At 44.1% G+C, this 19,824-nt stretch overlaps 6 protein-coding genes across 6 annotated transcripts; 4 read left to right on the top strand and 2 right to left on the bottom strand.

The window, feature by feature from the left end:
- Positions 1-211: 211 nt before the first annotated feature.
- On the top strand, positions 212-3,829 carry FPOAC1_003563 (uncharacterized protein; the record flags this gene model as incomplete). Its single annotated transcript, XM_044848123.1, has 1 exon — positions 212-3,829. One exon carries the CDS (start codon positions 212-214, stop codon positions 3,827-3,829), a length of 3,618 nt encoding a protein of 1,205 aa, XP_044714039.1.
- Positions 3,830-5,115: 1,286 nt separating this feature from the next.
- On the top strand, positions 5,116-7,302 carry FPOAC1_003562 (uncharacterized protein; the record flags this gene model as incomplete). The annotated part of the gene is made up of 5 exons (XM_044848122.1): positions 5,116-5,167; positions 5,464-5,858; positions 5,907-6,002; positions 6,053-7,246; positions 7,297-7,302. The coding sequence occupies 5 exons, from the start codon at positions 5,116-5,118 to the stop codon at positions 7,300-7,302; spliced, it is 1,743 nt and encodes a 580-aa protein (XP_044714038.1).
- A 5,306-nt stretch (positions 7,303-12,608) lies between these two features.
- Positions 12,609-14,686, top strand: FPOAC1_003561 (uncharacterized protein; the record flags this gene model as incomplete). Its single annotated transcript, XM_044848121.1, has 2 exons — positions 12,609-12,692; positions 12,767-14,686. The coding sequence occupies 2 exons, from the start codon at positions 12,609-12,611 to the stop codon at positions 14,684-14,686; spliced, it is 2,004 nt and encodes a 667-aa protein (XP_044714037.1).
- A 103-nt stretch (positions 14,687-14,789) lies between these two features.
- FPOAC1_003560 (uncharacterized protein) lies at positions 14,790-15,837 on the bottom strand (the record flags this gene model as incomplete). The annotated part of the gene is made up of 2 exons (XM_044848120.1): positions 14,790-15,096; positions 15,158-15,837. 2 exons carry the CDS (start codon positions 15,835-15,837, stop codon positions 14,790-14,792), a joined length of 987 nt encoding a protein of 328 aa, XP_044714036.1.
- A 475-nt stretch (positions 15,838-16,312) lies between these two features.
- Positions 16,313-18,049, bottom strand: FPOAC1_003559 (uncharacterized protein; the record flags this gene model as incomplete). Its single annotated transcript, XM_044848119.1, has 6 exons — positions 16,313-16,555; positions 16,605-16,680; positions 16,733-16,908; positions 16,960-17,102; positions 17,151-17,813; positions 17,872-18,049. 6 exons carry the CDS (start codon positions 18,047-18,049, stop codon positions 16,313-16,315), a joined length of 1,479 nt encoding a protein of 492 aa, XP_044714035.1.
- A 411-nt stretch (positions 18,050-18,460) lies between these two features.
- On the top strand, positions 18,461-19,535 carry FPOAC1_003558 (uncharacterized protein; the record flags this gene model as incomplete). The annotated part of the gene is made up of 6 exons (XM_044848118.1): positions 18,461-18,528; positions 18,584-19,057; positions 19,107-19,164; positions 19,210-19,262; positions 19,317-19,341; positions 19,491-19,535. The coding sequence occupies 6 exons, from the start codon at positions 18,461-18,463 to the stop codon at positions 19,533-19,535; spliced, it is 723 nt and encodes a 240-aa protein (XP_044714034.1).
- Between the last annotated feature and the right edge of the window lie 289 nt (positions 19,536-19,824).

Here is a 19,824-nt window from a genome sequence, read left to right as displayed (position 1 = left end):
CAAATGATCGATAGGCATAATGGCTCCACAGCCGAGTGGTGAGGCAGACAGAACAGTGACCTCTAGTCAAAAGAGAAATCATCCTCTTCCAAAAACCAATATTTGTCCCAAATGGCCTTTTTAACTCTGATCATTGACTCGGGCATAGTCGACATCTCCATACCAAATTATAATCTTTGGAAGCTCCCAAGCAAGATTATTCAGATCCATCATGTCGAGCCGCCATGTCCCAATCAAACGTCTTCCATCTGGTGTGCTAATCTCAGCCCCAGACCTGACACAGCGTTTCCCTCCCGATGAAGCAAGCGAACTTCCTATGGGAAAGCCCAATAACATTCGGAGGACTCCTAGAGCCAGAGGTATCGAATCTGTCGATTATATTCACTCTGGCAGTAGTCATATCACAGACCATCTCGCCATGTTTACCATGTTGTTCCCTCCGCCGCCCGGCCGTCCAGACTATGTATCGCCTCCCCAATCCAGTCCCGGGATACCCTTCGTGCCCCCAAAGGAGGAGAAAGCTATGTTATACCTTCCTGTACTCAAGGTGTCCTCAACCACCATGATTGAGGGGACACTGGCCCATACAACGCTTATACAGAGCTTCCGCAACCCTTCACAAATGACCATCAGCGAGGCGCGACACATGTTCCCGTTGTATGACGGTGCTGTTGTCACTGAATTCGAGTGTACTATTGGTGACGAGCGCCGCCTTCGAGGCGTTGTCAAGTCAAAGGAACAAGCTCGAAAAGAGTACAAAAAGGCAGTACAGGAGCAGGCCAAGGCTGCTGCAATCCTCGAAGAGCACACACCAGAAATGTTCGAGACTTCACTTGGCAACATCCCTCCCATGACTACTGTCGAGATTAAAATAGTTTATATTCAAGAGCTTAGGGTGGTCATGATGGACGGCGAAGCTACTGAGGGGGTAGCGTTTATTGTTCCAACATCTATTGCACCTCGCCACGACAAGTCCCGGTCAGCATCAGAAATCACCCGCGATGGACTGGATATCAAGATCAGGATCTTAAACGATGGCAAGGTCAACCCTGATGGTTGCCAGGAAGAGTCGGGGCATGAGGTATACTATGATGGGTCACGAGTGATGGAACCTCCACAGAAATTCGATGGTAATGGAGAACAGTCCCCTCAGGAGTACTATTGCTGGGATCACCATTCCGATCAATCAACTATGACGAAGGATTTTGTGTTTGTCATTCAGATGCGAAAGGGTCATGAAGTACAGTCGCAAGCTATTTTGTGTCCGCCTGACGACGCGGGATTAGCCGCCATGATGGTGAGCGTTCGCCCAAATGATCTGTTCCGAAATGCCATCATTCCCCAGTCCTTCTCGGGAGAAATTCTATTTTTGCTTGATCAATCAGGTTCTATGAGATGCGGGGGCAGGTTTTCCTCTGATGGCGGTCTTAATACACGAAAGATCGATATACTACGGGAAGCAATGCTCCTGGTGATCTCGGGTCTCCCCAAGACATGTTCTTTCAACATAATCTCTTGGGGCTCAGAAACATGGGCAATGTGGGAACATTCCAGGAAACACTCACCCGATAACATCAATGAAGCCAAAGAGTATATCTCTCAAATCCAGGCGAACTTGGACGGAACAGACCTTCTTCGGGCGTTGAAATCTGCAGTTCAACGGCGGCAAGTCGATAGTAACTCAACACAGATTGTCGTTCTTACAGATGGCGAATTGGATCCAAATGAACCCATGTCATTCGTTTGGAAGACTCGCCAAGAACTACAGAATAAAATCCGGTTCTTTGCCCTAGGTATTGGCGGCAATGTGCCACATAGTCTCATTGAGGGCATTGCAGATCTTGGAGGTGGTTTCGGTGATATCATTGATACTACCAAGAACCCGAGGTGGCATAACCGGTTGAATCGACTATTCAAGTCCTCATTGGAGCCAGATAGCTGGGATTGCGATATTGATATCGGGCATGAGTTTGAACAGCACAGCCTTGTGGATTTCAGACTCAACAAAGATACCTCGGGTACGCAGCGAGTGCCCTACTTCCAAGCTCCCCATACCATTACCACTCTTCACCCATTCAAGTTTACGTCAATTTTCTTCCTGATAAAGGTCAGGGATGATGGTGTTATGCCGAGCGATATCACCATTACCACCACGACAAAGGGAGCAAAGAAGAAGGTTTACAAACTTTCAGTCTCACAGACGACAGGACGAGATGGAACAATGCATCGACTGGCAGCCAAAGCCGCACTGGTAGATCTGGAAGACTTGGTCAAAAACGAGTCCTCCAGCTCGCCTCTAGTTGAAGAAAATGCTCAGACCATCGGTACTACGTACTCTATCACCAGCAAGTGGACGAGCTTCGTAGCAGTTCCCCAGGATGAACCAACTACGACTACTACAGAGGGTACCATGATGGAGCATTACAAAGCAATGTATGAAGATGTTGGTTTCGAGGAACTTCTGGCGACAGCGGATTTGGACAGAGATGGTGATACAAAAGATGTTCGTGGCCTAGGCGCCGTGGACTATGCCCTTGTACGCAGGCAAAATTCCACTTTTCTCTATGGGTCAACCGCAAAGTTCAAGAGTCGGCGAGGCCCGCCCGGGCTCTTGTCAGACATATCCAACAAGTTTTCAACCGTTGATGAAAGACCTTCTAGTAGCGAAACCATGGTTCGTAACGCTTTATGCTCGGATGCCATACCTCCGCAAGGGGGAGGCGAAGCCTCAAGGAGTGAAGTTGAAACGGTATCCAACAAGGAAAGAGCCGTGTCGCCGGATGCGGATGAGCAAATACCAAGCTTACGATCAGTAGCGGATCCAAGAGCCTCACCAAGCCCAATGGATCTACTGCGACAACAATCGATGTTTCCAGATATGCAGTTGTCTCTAGATATGTCACTCGACTCTCTGCCGGACTCTTCTGATCTCCAGAGCGCGCCGCTCGCTACGACGCTTGATTATCCTGAATTGGCAGAAACCTCTACATCAGAAAGAAGTGGAAACGAGAGCCGATCGAGAGACCAAGCGATCATGGAAAAGGCACGTGAACTACATGCTGCCCGTATAACAAGGCAGCGAGACGGTGGTGCATCTTCATCGGACCTTTCCAATGCCAACTTCCGGATGAATAGAAGGCCACGCGCCCGTCGACAAAAAATACTTCCGTCACACTTGCCACCACCGCTGGAATCGCCTCAGGCTCACCCCCAAGACGTGAGGGACAAGGAGGAACGTGCGATGGCGTCACCTCGAGAAGTTATTGATCCTCTCAACTGGAAAGTCGCCGTTGAATATCAGAATGGACAAAGCTTATTCGAGCTACCTGAGTCGGCAAGGGGGTTACTACATCTTCACTTCTGTCCCGACACAGTACTTGCGGCTATCGAAAAGCTGAATTCACTCTTGCCCAGTCAAGAGAGATCTCAAGGGGCATCTGAGGCGGTGGTCATCGACACGATCATGACGATTCTGTGCTATCAAACCCACCTAGCACTTGAGGAAGATCTCTGGGATCTTATGATGGAAAGGGCACGAGACGCTGTTACAGAAACCATCGGACAGGAAATCTTGGAAACCATCGAAGAATTTCTTACTGCATCTATGATGCATAAACATTATACAGTCGTGGTGGGAGGAAATGGTAGTGAAGGTGGACAATCAACAGGCACGGCCACATGCTCTGTCTGTAATGTTCAATGGCAAAGTTTGCGAACATTCTTTTGCCCTTTTGACCACGAGCCTGACATGCCTCATGTCTTTCAGGAATGGGTAGAGTTTTGGGAACATCAGAAGGAGAAGGGACATATGGGTTGTCCTAGAGAGTGACGGATAGTGAAATAAGGAAGAGGCAGGTTATACATAGACTACTTATACTACGTGTCTAGTAACAAAAATATTAATGACATTATTGTTGTCTTTCTGTCCATAAGTCCTCCCGAGTTAACACTAGAATGGGAATATGTTATCGATGCACGGAGGGTTACGATGAAGTGTCCCCAGCCAATAGCGTCACAGGACATGGGGAAGACACGTTAGCTTGTGACGCGTCTGGAGTGACTTCCTATAGGGTAACAGTAAAATCTGACGTGTGTAGTGCCAAATGGCCTAAAAGAAAATACATTGCTTAGATCGTTTATACTGACTGAAAATATCAGTTCAATATATATTTTCTTTTTCTTTTGGGCAGTCTCAGAAAGATTGATTGATTTGGGCAGGATCAAAGGATAGTAGCAAATTCATTACCCTTGCTCTACAACGGTTACATCAGCTTTGGTAGTTACAACATGTATATGAGGAAGCTTCTAATTATATACATAGTCTTGGTTGAGATAGTGGGAGTTTCAACGATAGAAATCGTGTAGAACGATCAAATCAAATAGCAGGAGTTCCACCTGAAACTCTAACCCCCAATTTAATGCAGTCCAGATCGTGACAGTTGGTAAAAGAGACAGAGAATCTCTTACCAGACTTTAGCCACTTTAACTTTGGGGGTAGTGGCTGTGTATGTGGCACAGACAGAACGGGATGATAAAACGGGATGGCCGAGTGGGATAACATACCCTTGTCCATGCCTCGCTCACTAGAATTATCCCCTTTTGAAACCTTGTTTCTCTTTTCGAGAGTCTCTATTGGTCAGACACGTCATTCTTCCACCGCGGACCCCGACCAAACCATCCCACTCTCTCCCATCGGCCATCCCACCCACGATTACCAAGTCAAGCCTCGAAAAGATATTGATTGATATGCAGCAAATGTACGTAACTTGTCTACATTCTTTGTTTGTTTCTTTTTTTTCTCCATCAATACACCGAGATCCCACTCGGTCTTTTCCCATAAGCAACCCTTTTTTTGCTTTGCTTTGTTTTGTTTCAATGTACGACATATCCACAACACTATGGAACTATCCCACAATGAAGTCAGCATGTCAACAACAGACACCAATAATAGGTTCGGCCATCTAGTGGGATCACCGAGACACCACACCTTCGACTAACCAATCATTCTCGTTACCAATAGATCTTCTGTAGAGCCGACCCCTTCTTCCCGCCATGTGTGTCACTGCGGAAAGAGCTTTATCAGAAAGGAACATCTGAGGAGACATCAAGCCACACATGGAGAGCGTAATTTCATATGTCCCATGTGTCAGCGTTCCTTTACCCGCAAGTACGTCTATGCAAACTCCCGTCCAATCGTCTTACACCCCCTGACCTTTGTGTGTTTTTTTTCTCTACCTAGTGACTTGCTAAGACGACACCTTTCACGGCATGACATGCCCACAGCGCCAGATCCTCGACGAGGAAGAGCCTGCGACGCGTGTCACGCCAACAAAACAAAGTGTGACGGTGGTACAAAATGTACTCTCTGTATCAAAAGAGGTATAAGCTGTACATACAAGCATGCTTCTAAAAGTGGAAGCAGCAGGAGTAGCAGAAGCCCTGTCGAAGATGCTAACCGAACAGCCTCTCGTCCGGTACAGGATGTCCAAGAGGTCAACGCGCCTTGTTCCATCACACCCCCTCTAGCGCTTGGGATATCTCCATTTGATGAAATTAGAACAGCGTTTAAGCGAATCGCCAACGATATCCGAACAGCTAAGATATCTTTTGCCGAGCCTACGCCTGTTCCTGCACCAGATCATCCATGGATCGAGGCGAATTCAAGAGAATATTTTGGTCGACTCCATGAGGCTTGGCCTATTTTGCATGCTCCTTCTTATACGATTGGTATGGAAGACTCATTTATCGTCGCGACGTCTGTGGCTATGATAAGTTGCTGGTTGAAAAATCCGGATGAGTATGGAGAGGTGGTGATGGAGTTGCACGAGACTCTTATGAATGCAGCTTCTGAATACATTGTAAGTTTGTAACCCGTACGTATGAATTGAATTACTAACAATTACGAGTCAAATACGATATGTCGACATGAAATTGACAAACCTTGGCCGATAGAAGCATATCAAGCCATCGCCCTCCAAATTGTCTTTGCCTTTTACCACGGTGTCAGTACAACCTTTCATGATTTTCTTTTATCTACTGACTGGTCAATCAGGACAAGAGATTAATCGCAAAAGCATCTCTGCTACGAGGCACACTCATCATGTCAATGAGAGAAATCGATTTTTTCAACAGCGATGGCTCAGCAGAGCAACAACGAATTCATTACCCAGGAACATTTGTCCCATGGCTAATGACAGTCCGTGAGAAATGGAAACGGTATTTTTCCTTCGACCTTGCAGACTACAAAACGGAAGCTCACAAATTCAGAATCATCGTCTCGCTCTACAAAATCGACGCCTATTACGCTTTAGCGCACTTCCAAGCTCCAACTCTCTTTAGAGAAGAACTCGACATCACCATGCCCGCCACTTTCTCCCTCTGGAACGCTTTTGGTTTAGACATTTTCTTCAAACGTCTTCCCTTTGAACCAACTGACCGATCAAACTTTAAAATCACTGAAATCTGCGCCAACCCAAATACTCCCGCCAAGTCTCTTTTACTACTGGAAGATGTCCACCTCGCTATGTGTGGTTTATCACCCGCGATATGGAACCACGCGCAAATCGTGCGAAGAAGTGCTGAGGCAGGACGCTCTACTCACAATTCAACGGCGTCGCTTGCGTGGCAGCTGGAAGCGTGGAAAGCTGATGTTGAGAGACTACAGCACCAGTGTTTTCAAACCTTTCACGATCCGGGCATGGGCGAGTTTCCGTTCAAGGCTTATATCGCGGACTTTGACGATAATATACCAAGGGCAAAGGCCGCTGCCATGATACATGTCAAATGCTTAACTTCGGATTGCATGATGATTTATCATCTACAGAGCATTCAGCTATATTCCGACACGCGGGTCATTAACACTGTTGCCAAAGCCCACACCTCACCTGTTCTCACAGACCGCGAACCCACCGTCCGACCACGCCTACAGAAGATTCACAACCAATTGAGTCTCTGGACGAAAACACCAGAAAGTCGAAAAGCATTACTGCATGCCCTGGCAGTGCTCATAGATTGCGAGACAGCTCTGGAATCCAACTCGCCTCAGACGCAATCCATTGATCCAGCTGCTTACCTCGCCATCTCCATGAGCGCCCTTGTAGTATGGGCGTGGCTTTTGTTCAGCGAGGCAGCTTGCATGTGTGTTCCTAGTCTGAACCACATCAACATTGGCGTCGATCCACCAGATCTGCAGAACACCAATACGGCGAGATTGGAAACATGGGTACAGGCTGATGGGACAGCGGCTGTGAATAATATTCCGTTGTGTAGGTGTGTGGCTGATGGGTGGACGGCGAGGTTTAATGCGCTTTTACCTCTTGGTAGAAGACGGTGGGGATTGTGTGATGAGGTTGCGCCAATTTTGAGCTCTCTCGGTGCTGGTCACTGAGGGCCATGATATTGATACCCTGTTTTTTCTCGTGTATATATGTTGCTGGTCTGGATTGTGTTTATGGCATATATATTGATATTAGTCAAGAATGCTCACTGGTTGAGCAAGTATATACATAGAATATATTGACAAATTTCGAAAGAAAACAAACTTTTGACTCTGAAGGTTGTCAGTGTTGAAAGCAAAGGGATTATTATCCTAGTGGCAAGTGATGCTTGGATTTCTCTGTCCAGTAAATGCCATGTTGTCAAGTAACCAAGAAGATTCATATGTAATCCAAAACCCAGCCAATTGTGGTACCGCATTTGCTGAATATGCTGTTTATTCTATCTATCTAGATAGAAAAGTGAGGTAGACTTTCACGCTAATCGCGGCTCTTCCTAGTTCCCCTTGAGGACTATCCACCCAAGGCCGTGCATCAACTGCATGATTTCAGGGGCCAATGTGTCATGAAAATACCTGATGATAATTGTTTTCAAAGACGAGAAAGCCCTCAATTGCGCGTCGACCTGTGATAGAGCATCTTGAAGGGATTGTGAATTGACGGGCGCTTCTTCTACCAGACCAAATGCATTGCCTTTATGAATGTAGAATTCCAAAATTTTAATATTACTGCAATTGTCTCGGAGGAGCTCCAAGCTGCTCATCGCGTTTTGTTGGAGTTGTATTGTTTCGGGTTGTCCCTTTGGCGCCTCAAGTGCAGGAAAGCTGAGGGACATGTGGGATAGCAGGTTTGTACAGGTTGATGTAAGCGAGGCCAGAAAGGATTGTAGGATTAAAGTTTCGCGTTGCATTGCAGTGTCGACAAAGTGGAAATGATTAGAGCCGTAGAATACCACGTCGACCTCTTGTTCATTGAACTCTCGAAGTTTCGCTAATGGCAATTCGGGCCATTGGGTTGGTTTGCCGGGAACAAAGAATTCTATCGGTCGGGTTGCTGATTCCTGGAAGACGAATACTGGACCTGAGGCGACAAGTATCTTGTTGAAAGCATTCGTACGGCCTTCTGGCGTAGAGAGGATAAACTTGGTCGGGTTTTCGCTAGATGTTATGGTTTCGAAAGCGCCCGCGGTAATAAGGAGGGATGTAATAACCGGAGAGGTGCCCCCTTAGTGTAGTAAGAAGGTGCCTCTATAAGTGAATTTTAATTAGGTTATTTTAAAGTTAATCTATAAAATAATTAGCTAATTAATATTATATATTTTTATAAAATACTTTTCTAATTAATTTATATTACTTTTTTTATAAAATTTTTTTCTTTATTACCTTTTTTTTATAATAATTAAAATAATATATTATATATTCTTTTAAATTTAATTATTAATATATTATTAAAGAATTATTATTAATATATTATTTATTAATTATTACTTTATAATATTTATATATATTATATTTAATTAATTTAAAGATTACTTTTTTTACTTTAAGTATATTATTAATAAAAATAATAATAAATTATATTAATTTAAATATTATAAATTTAAATATAATAAAGTATAATTAATATATTATTAATATATTTATAATATATTATTAATTTATTAATTGTATATTTAATTTAAATAAGTAATTTTACTTTAAAGTAAGGTCTTTTATTATATACTTAATATTAACTTTATTAAAACTACTAATACTTATAATTATAAAAGACTATAGTAATTATATAATATAGTAAGAGGTTAAGTATATAATTAAGTTTAATTATTTATAATATTAATAAAGCTTTTATTTTAGCTTTTTAACTTTATATTAAACTCTTAACTATATATATAAATTTCTTTATTTAACTCTAATTTAAATAGAGTTTCTTATTACCTAGAATATTTATATTTATTTTTAATAGTCTAAATAAGAACCTTTAATTCTATAAATTATAATATATATTAATTTATTATATTTTAAAAAGTAATTTACCTTTTTATAAGGCTAGTCTTACCCTTAATATAGTAATATATTATATTAAGTTACTATATTTCTTATTAAATTTACTATAGGTCCCCTTAAGAGATAAAGGCTAGGGAATTATAGAATTTTATAATTAAATATAGCTAGTATTATATTATCTTTAATTAATAATAATTATCTTATAGAGATATATTTTAATCTCTTTATTATAAAAGTATATAGACCTTAGAATTAAATTAAGATTATATATAAGGCTTTAATAATCTAGCTATAAGTATATTAAAAATACTATATATATTACCTAGCTATTAAGCTATTATCTTTTAATTAAATTATAAGGTAATATATAATTAATATTATAATTATAATTTAAATTAACTTAATATAACGTGCTTGATAAGCGAGTGAGTCAGATAAGCGAGTGGGTCAAAAATCTTAACCCTCTTTATTATCTAGATGATAAAATTGCTTCAATTCATTCAATTGACTATAACTACTCACTATACTCATCTCCAGAGGCCTGAATATCCTCTTGACATGTTCTTGCGTTATGCCCGGTCTTGCCGCATACACCACAACGCCGAACACCCGGTCCAACCGACCTTCCTCGACCACCACTTCTTGATGATTCTGCCACTACCTGCGTATTCACATCTATCTGATCAATTGATTGTAATGCTTCCTGTACAGTCATCGCTCCTCCTTTCTGTAGTCTTGTTCTTTTTGCCCTCCGGCGCCGGCTTAGTATTGCATTTGCCTCTTCAAGATTTCGGACCTGATCTCTTAATAGGACAACCTCATGCATAACTGCCAATGTTGCTTTTGTATTTGACTTAATAGCCTCAATTATTGACTCTGGGGAACTGCTCTTATGCATAATAACTCGTCTGGTAAGGTATTCAGATTGAGATTGAGCCTCTGTTGCTGTCTTTGGGGTCTTTGGAAACCCATGGACTTGGTGGTTGACTTGCCTCCCCAGGAGGCGTTGGAGTCCGTAACTGTATATCAAGCTTCGAGACGACGGTTTCTGGGTCAAGAGGATAAATTCCAGCTCCCCTAAAAGCCCCCTGGATATTGCTCTCTGTAAAGGTAGCTTGAAAAGCGGCATAAAAGGCTGGGAAGAACTCGGTCTTAGAAATGTGGGTTATAGAGCATCTGATCAGATGCTCTATTTCTCGACCATAAGCATTCTTCAGTACTGAAAAACACCCGACATCGAGAGGCTGGAGTAGGTGGGATGCATGAGGAGGCATACAAAGTGTAATGATCTTGTGATCCTGACAGTATCTCTCAAAGTCGACAGAGTGGTGACTTTCATGACCATCGAGGATCAAGAGACGATAGAGACTAACTGATCGCTTCGCTGTTGATCGATCAAAGTGTTTTAGCCACTCAAGACCCAGCTCGTTATTTGTCCATCCATTTTGGCTTGTTGCAATAACCCAATCGCCGGGGAGGTTGCTTTCTCGATACCAGTTTGCAAGATGATACTGGCCTGAACCAATGATAAACGGCGGGATCGATTGACCTTCGGCATTTATCGCTGGAATTGCAGTAATCCATTCACGGTTTCCTGGCTGCACTGATTTTGGCCTTCCTTGCCTTTCTGAGCCTGTGACTACCATCCCGGACTGTATAAGGCCCATCATAAAGCCGGTCTCATCAAAGTTCCAGGTATCACCTGGTTGGATACTGTATTTAGCGATTGTGTTCTGTACAAGCCGAAACCAGCCACGAATAATAGTCGGATCTTCGCATTTAGCTCTCTGATAGTCATATCTCCGAAAGATACGCGTCTTTAGCTCTGGTTGTCGCTTTATAAAGTTATGAGCCCAGCGCTTGCCGACAGGTGATGCATCGCGGTCTGCAAGTAGAGAATTGGCCATTTCTTCCACAAAACGGATTCGCGAGGGAAACCCTCGCGAATCTAGGTCAAGAATAAACTGAACTATAGTCTGTTCTTCCAGATCAGATAGTCGCCGCGAGTTTGGGCCGGAATCACGTCGTGATTGAATGCCATTTTGGCGGCGGCGTAAGGTCTCAAATGGAACCTTATATATACCTGAGGCGCGTCGGAGACTAAGATTTTGGTCATTTTGAAGGGCCTGAAGGGCAAGAAGAATTCTAGCTTCATTTGAAGACTGTGACATAGTTGCTGGTTAAGAAGTATCTGATCAGATTGAAATGTTGTAAGGTGAGGGATTTTTGACCCACTCGCTTGTCTGACTCACTCGCTTATCAAGCACGTTAAATAATTTTTTAATTTAATAAATAATTAAAATTAATAAAAACTTTAAAGTTTATTATTTTATATAATAATTATATAATTATATAATTTTATTAATATTAATATTAATAAAGAAATATTTAATAATTAATTTTTAAAAAAAATAAAAGCTTTTATAGTAATTATTATAATTTTAATTTTATAAGTTATAATATATACCTTTAGACTAGATCTATATTAATATCTAGGTTTAAAAACTGTATTTTTTTATAAGTTAATTTTATATATATACTTTAGGACTTATGCCTCGAAAATCACCTAACAAAAGATAGCTAGAGGTGCTCATCTAAAAGCTTGGTGTCTGTCATCAAGGTTGCTCAGACATATCCAAAACAGCCAAACAGTGGCATAGAGAACAACACGATATTAGCCTGGAGATTTGAACCTAGAAGTCTGCAATAAATCTCCAAAATCTGACTTAATGACGTTCAGTGCCTATATAGGTATTCGCAATTTATCGATCAAGGATAAGAGGGATACAGAAAGGTACCCAGTTGATTCTATCTTTTCATGATATCTAGATTTTGGTAAGGATATACACAATTAGCATGTAGCAGCCCGATTGGGAAAAAAGGACGAGCTTTGTGTGTGAGTTCCTGCTTTGCACGTGAACCAGCCATGTTGTATGGAAAGCAATCCTAGAACCGTGAATTTGGTTTTGAACCTGACACAACAACAGCACATTATCATGGCGGTCAAGTCCCAACTTTGATCCCGACATTAATTTTCTCTTCTGACGAATAAGAAACCGTTGTTCCTTTTCTTCGACCAGGGGGAATTGGTTCTGAGGCTGGTCATTGGGTCTTACCTGCAGCCACCAACAGCTTTTTACAGGGTTTACAGGAAATGCAGTCGATACCTCAAATATGGGCGAAAAAGAAGTCACGACCGCAGAGCGACTCTACATAAAATAACGGCCGATTTCGCGACCTGTCTGTCTATTCTTCTTCATCTCTATCTCCATCTTCATCATCAATTTTATGCAAAACTTTTGAACTTTATTATTTTCCAAGTTTACAATTCATGTCTAACCAAATTGACGAGTCGACGCAGCATGCTGCTAGTAACTCGCCGGACACTACAGCACCTGCCAAGCCTTCACTCAGGGTGAGTTGGTCATATTTCCGATGTCATTTTCACTTGATGAGGCGTCATTCCACTAATAATACTACTGTCACTAGGTCCTAGAACCAGGTTTATCAAGTCGGGAAGAAGACTTGGACAATGGCCCTCTGCTATTGGCCTTGGGCGATAGCCTTGAAGATCCCGTTATTCCCTATACAGGGCTGGATCTGGCTTCTCAACACCCTAGCCATCGTCGACTAGAAAGAATTGAACTGCCTTTCATGCCTCCGAGGCGATTGGAGGATAGGGGCCCTGAGAGTTTGCCGTCAGTTTCACAATCAGGAGCATCGCTCTCTGTGCCCCTTGAAGATTCAGTCGTCGGGGAGAGAGATGCCTGTTTATTCTCCTCTTCTTACGAGTTTTCGTGGGACCAGGATTCTGGCCTTTGCTTCGGTGGAGAGCCATTTGGAGTTGCAAGAACACCAGATGATGGGTTCTCCAAAGTCGATCCAGGATCCGAACGTGTCTTTTCAGAACCAGAAGAGTCTATAACAAGGTTGATAGGTCAGGATGTTCAGGATAGCATACTCGCCTCTCTCAATATGGCTGGTATAGGTAGTTCTGTCGAGAACCGAAATCCTACAATATTGCATGGAGACCTTGAGCTAGTGTCTACGAAGAGTTCCATTTCAAGCAGCACCGCCAGCTCTTTGGGAACAACAGACATCGATGCCATCGCAGAACCTTCTGATCCAAAGGTAGCGATCGCTATGCACAAGTATGCAGAGAGGGCAGTGGAACTGCTCATGGACGACTTTTACAGGTCAAATGCGTCACAGACATCAAAAGGACGGCCTAGGAGAGCATTGGGGAAGGTCACCAAATCTGTCTTGGATAATGATGAAGGCAAAAGAAGGGCAAGCAACGGAAAATCCAGGGCCGAACCGAAGTCCGGCGAACGGAAAGCAGTGGGTGGCGATGAGGAAAGTGAAGATGAGGATTCTCAGGACAAGAAGAGAAAGCCATCGGTCAATAATGAGGGCAAGAAGAGCCAACGTTGGGCTTGTCCATACGTCAAATGGAGACCGATGACCTACGAGTGCAAGATCCGCCCCACACAACTCAGGGGTATAAACGCCCATATCAAAAACATTCATTGGATTGAACACTGCGACAGGTGTTGGTCCACCTACTCGACAAATAAGGAGAAAATGGCCCATCAAGATTACAGTCCAAATTGTTCCCCCTCTGACCCTTCGCCTGGCTTTATAACGAAAGAAATGTACTCCAAGATATTTGAGAATAAACCCAATGGTCTGTCTCACAAGGATCAATGGTTCAGGCTCTATGAAATTCTCTTTCCAGGAGAACCTCGAGGCTTCAGCCCTTACGTTGATGAGGCAATGGATGGTTTTATGGACCTAGTGGAAGTTCTCTTTCGCGGTCCGCGATCTCGGAAGATCCTCGATGAAGTGATCTCAGAATCACAATTCGAGGGACTTGAGCGCGAACAACTCATTAAAATAGTGCGGGACGAGTATCTCACACGAATGTGCCAAGATAACGATCTCAAAGATGATTTTCTTTGCACGCCGGCTTGGCGCAGAACGCACGTTATCGGGAATGCCCAATGCAGCCCGGTCGACGCTGCTGGCACGGGCAAAGAAATTACAAAATGCGAGCGTCTGTATAACGCATCCCCGCCGTCTCCTGAAGAAACACACGTCTCTCACCAATTGTCTGGACCGAAGCCTACGGGATTCCCTGTGTTTGACCAATATATTTCTGCAGGCTGTCCAACTCTTGGAGATGACAATTCCAGTGCTTACGCTAGGCTGGCTGAGTTTCAGGGTCCTGTAGGTAGCGTTGGACTGCGGGATTCAGAAGGTTATCCACAGGAGAACTTTGACAGTCTTTCTCCTGGGTATTTCGAGAACGCTTGGTGTAGTAACTCCCAAACGGATGGAGACTACAAGGAAACTATTCCAGATGCACTGAGCTGGGGCAGGAAGGAGGTGCTGTTCGATCAAGCATGATGACTGTTTTGCATTGGTATCTCATCATTATCTATTTCATAATATGTATCGGAGATTAATCGGAATTGAATTGTATGGAACAAATTTGTGGTTATCCCTGTTCTTAAATATTGAGTAAAGCCCCTTTCACGCCATTGCCCAACTGAGCTCGCCACAACTTGGTTTCATTGAGCATGAAAATCTCGCCGTTTCTACCGAAGCAAAAGTTTGCAACGCCGCCCTCGATGAGAATTTTACCTAGCAATATTCCACCAGCCGACCAGATACTGACTCCATCACCGCAGCCACTGTAGACATTGCCGTTTGTATCGCATTTGATTCCATCAGGTATGCCTACATCAGCCATAGCAAACAGTCTTCGATTGGTGAGGAACGGTTGGCCTGAATATGTCGTTACATCAAAGGCATATCTGATAGTACTGTTGTCAGTAAATTGTAACCAAGGATTACAGGGAGTACTATTTGACTTACATGCTTGATACGCGAGAATCATCGGTTGTACCATCACCATGTATCCAGTCCGTGTCCGTGATATAGACAATCTTCTCATCAGGACTAAAACAAATACCATTCGGTCTACCAAATCCATCTGCAATCGCCCTTATAGACTCATCGATAGGATCATACCGATAGACTTGGCATGGTAATCTCGGTTTCGGACGTATACCCTGTTCATATCCATAGATGGGGTCCGTGAACCAGATAGACCCATCGGAGTGAACAACCACATCATTGACAGAGTTGAAATCCCTTCCATGGAACGAGCTGATAAGAGTCGAGCAGCGATACGGGGGCGCAGATTCCATGAAGACGAGACCACCGGGTTCTTCCAAAGTGCCTTGTGAACAAAAGAGGATACCGCCTTTGTAGTTCACACCTCCGTTGGCCATGGGCACGGCCGGTGCATCAATCTCCTCACAGCCAATAAACGCCCCATCGGGAGAAACGTCGACTTTGCTTATCTGGATTTTCCGCTGTCCAGTTTGCGGATCATCGTATTGGTTGCTTGTGATGAAAAGGGAATTGTGCTCGGGTATAAAAACGCCAGCTTCGTGGGCGAAGGGATAGTCATGGTTCTCGTGCAGAAGGTCCAGCTTTGGAGACGTGCCGAAGATGGCTTGCCCGTCATTGTGATATGCTTTAAATGCCATGTTGCAATGTCTATTGTGGAGTATAGGCGGTTCAGCTTCAGGGATGTAAGTAATGAACTTTGGTGTTTTTCGGGAGAAATACGACAATAATATGGCTAGCAGTTGTAGTTCATGATCACTGGTTGCGGCGAAGATCTGCCGTCGGTCATCGGGCTTTGGTGTTACAGTTTCGACTAAATAATGCAGCTTGTGTTACCCCTCAGCGGCAAATGCTTGCCGGGGACCGACTGCCGAGAAGCTGCAGAATGTCTCCAACGCCGGATCTATAATAGGATATGACGTTTACTATTCAGTGGCACCTTACGTGAGCTTCATTAGCTACACGAGTTGCTAGCATGATGATTACGTTTTGAAACAGTGAATATGTTTTAATATAGCGATTATCTGCAGATGGAGCTACTTCTTATTATCAAGTACAAACTAATTACATGAAACTCTCATTGAAAACAAAATGGGCGACCCGAATCTCATCTACCTAGGCAGTGCCGTCTCGATCCACAGACTCCAACATGACCACATTGCCGTGGCTCTTCTCATCTAGGGTCCTAGCAATATCCTCGCCACCGAAAAGATGATCAACACCTTCCAACTCCAAGCCCTTGGTCTCGGGGAAGAACAAGAAGATGAGGGGGGCCCAAAGAGCGTTCAGTACCGCAAAGATGATGTATGTCCTCCAGCCAATGTTGTTGATCGAGATGGGAGTGATCTGAACAATCATCTGCAAACGGGTTAACATGAGTCGTTGCTTCTTTGAGTAGGAGACTTACGTAGTTGAAGATCCAATTGGCAGCTGTAGAGATAGACGAACCGCGCTGTCGTAGGCGAAGGGGCAAGATCTCCGAGCTGGGATTTATTAGTAAGAGTTTCAACCGCTTGTTTCGACGTTGGTACTTACGGATAGACCCAAACAGTTGCTTGGAAACCAATGGTAAATGCTCCTTGAAAGATGAAAAGCATTGCTGCTGCCGCAATACCTGAAGCGTGCGCCGAGGCAGTGTTGTTCTCCACTTGATAAATCAGGCCAGCTTGGACAGCCATAGTGGCAGCCATAACACTGATCATGGATAAGAGCTATGATACCATTAGCTTGGGCATATCATTAAGAGTATAACTTGTGCTTACCAGAGGTCTACGACCAATACGGTCGATCAAGAGCCATGGAATGAAAGATGCGACAAAGAACCATGTCTGTAGGAAACCTGACATGAGAGCTGACATGTGAGCAGAGAAGCCAACGCTCTTCTCGAACAATGTACTAGAATAGTCTAGCATCATCAGTATCTATCCCAGTATCAAACCCGAAGAAAACTCACAAATGATAGCGTTGATACCACCCAATTGCTGGAAGGACTGTATGGCGCACGCCAGGATAAGTCTTTTGCGAGACTTGATACTGTCTTCCTTGAGGAGGTCTTTCCAGGAACCAGAGCCAATCGACGTCTCATAGGCGACAGTTTGAGTGATGACACTATGAAGGACCCGCACGTCAGGGTCATCGACGGTAGTACCCTGGATCCGAGCGAGGACCTTGAGACACTCCTCGGGTCTGTCATGTGCTGCCAGCCAACGTGGAGTCTCGGGAATGATGGTCAAGAGGCAGATCATGACAATGATAGGGACGCATTGCAGGATAACAGGGACACGCCAGGCATAGCTTGCTTGGTGAGAAGAAAGAGCATAGTCTATCCAATAGACAAGGAAAATGCCAAAGTTGAGAGTCGAAAGCTGAGCGCAGACGTAGATTCCTCTGCTGGACTTGGGACTGAACTCTGCCTGCATAACAGGGACAGTCGAGTTGACGGTACCAAGCCCAAGACCCGAAACTATTCGGCCAACAATCATCATAGCTCGACTATAAGAAGAAGCCTGAAGAATAGCACCAATAATCAAGATGATGCAGCCGATAAGGATTGAGCGACGGCGACCGAGCTTTTCGCCCCAGATGGCTGCAAAGATGGCACCGAAGAAACATCCAACTGATAAGGAGTTCGAATGTGAGTAAATGTTATCGATGATTTTGGGAGACTAACACACTTTCGAAAATGGCAACAATGACGCCAATCATGTCGGCATCAGGATCATCAAATGTGTCCTTGAAGGCTGAAGTGTTGACAAGACCACCCATGAGGCCATTGTCATAACCGATAAGCATGAAGCCCAGCGATGTCAGGACACTGACGGTCAAGATGAGGCTTTGACCCTGCAACTCCATGTTGGCGGCCAATGATCGATTCAATAAACTAGAGTTACAAAAAGAGGATGATATGTTTCAATGTTGAATCTTGTAGAGGCTGGTTATCGAGATGAAGAGTAAAGCGAGAGGCATGATGGGTTAATAAAGACATCTTGAGCTTGTTTAGCGTTGTCTGGGGTCCCCGTGTTTCCTAGTTTAATGCTGCGGGGAAAGTTTGACGTTCTCCAGGATCGATCAGACGAGGAGAAACGTTCTAGACTCAAATCATTTGCCGTCGGTGTTTGAAACGGCATTTGGAGTTGCCGATGGCGGCCAATGCGTGGGTTTTCGGATAGTCGGCGGAGCTAGGTCTTCAAGGTTAGCGTTTCCTATAAGACGCCAGTGTTGATGATCAAAGAAACATGTCGCAGATTGTAAAAACAAACAAAGATGATGCTTCGATTACAGCCAGTCGACAATGATATCAAAGGCCGATTGGCTTTAGTCACGGGCTCAAGGTGTGCCATGATCCAATGAGAAACAGAATCTGACGAATTCAACTGACGTCTATAGTGGCGGAATAGGTTCCGCTGTAGCCAGAGTCCTTGCTTCTGAAGGTTGTGATATTGCTATTCACTATTCCTCCAACAAAGACAAGGCAGACAAGCTCGCACAAGAGCTTAGCAAAGCCTACCCATCACAGTTGTTTGTAATAGCACAAGCAGACCTTTCCCAAAGGGAATCGACGAGATTTCTTGTACCAAGATTACTCAGTCAAGACGTTGTATCATCCAAGCACAAGGCGGTATCGATTTTGGTAGCAAACGCAGGGCTGGGACGACGAATCCGCGATGTAGCAGATATAGGAGAGGATGACTGGGATGAGATGATGGAGATCAACAGTCGAAGCCAGTTCGTGGTGACAAAGGCTTGTATCGAAGGGATGAGAAAGCAAGGATGGGGACGAGTGATTCTGGTCGGGAGTATTGCCGCTCGTGGGAGTGGACTCAATGGATGTCACTATGCGGCGTCTAAAGGTGCACTCAGGTAAGTCAGACCTGGGAACTTCAATATTTGTACTGACGGAATTTCAAAGTTCGATGGGCCAGAACCTGGCTACGTTGCTGGCACCGGAAGGTATCACAGTCAACACTGTAAGTCCTATCATGTCTCTTAATAGTCCAGACCTGACCATCTAGGTTTCTCCAGCTATGATCGGCTCAACAGGGATGATCCCTCCTCCCAAATCCGAGTATGTCTCGATTCCTCACCTGGAGGTGCCACGATAGCTAACCTCTGATCACAGAACTTGGGAGAAAGGATGTGATCTGGTAAGCCTGAAAGAAACGGATCCCGGACTTGTCATTGCAGCTTCTGTGCCAGTTCATCGTTTGGGGTGTCCCGATGAAGTTTGCAATGTGATAATCATGTAAGTGTGGTTTGCTTTGAGTGTGTTCAAAGTCACTGATTCCGTTGATAGGTTGGCGAAGAGCGGATACATGACTGGGCAGGACATATTGCTTAGCGGTGGTTTGAAATAGATTAGTATCTTGGTACCCAAAGAATACAGAAGCTGGCGTATCTAGAATGCAGTAGAGCTAGTGATCAAGCGAGGTTGGAGTCCGCGCAATTCATGAATTTGGAGCAATTGCCGATTACCCGAAAATGACGGAACATTCCGTCGTCCTTCGTGTACCTTCCTGCTTGTGGCTTTGGCGCTTGGACTACCGAATGCTAGTCTAAAGTCTATCTCCTGTCTATACTAATCTTGGGATTAAAATGGAAGTAACGATCATTACCCTCAAGCAAAGGCA

Source organism: Fusarium poae, chromosome 1, assembly GCF_019609905.1.
Source record: "Fusarium poae strain DAOMC 252244 chromosome 1, whole genome shotgun sequence".
NCBI classification, from domain to species: domain Eukaryota; kingdom Fungi; phylum Ascomycota; class Sordariomycetes; order Hypocreales; family Nectriaceae; genus Fusarium; species Fusarium poae.
This window is presented reverse-complemented; position numbering and strand designations above follow the sequence as displayed.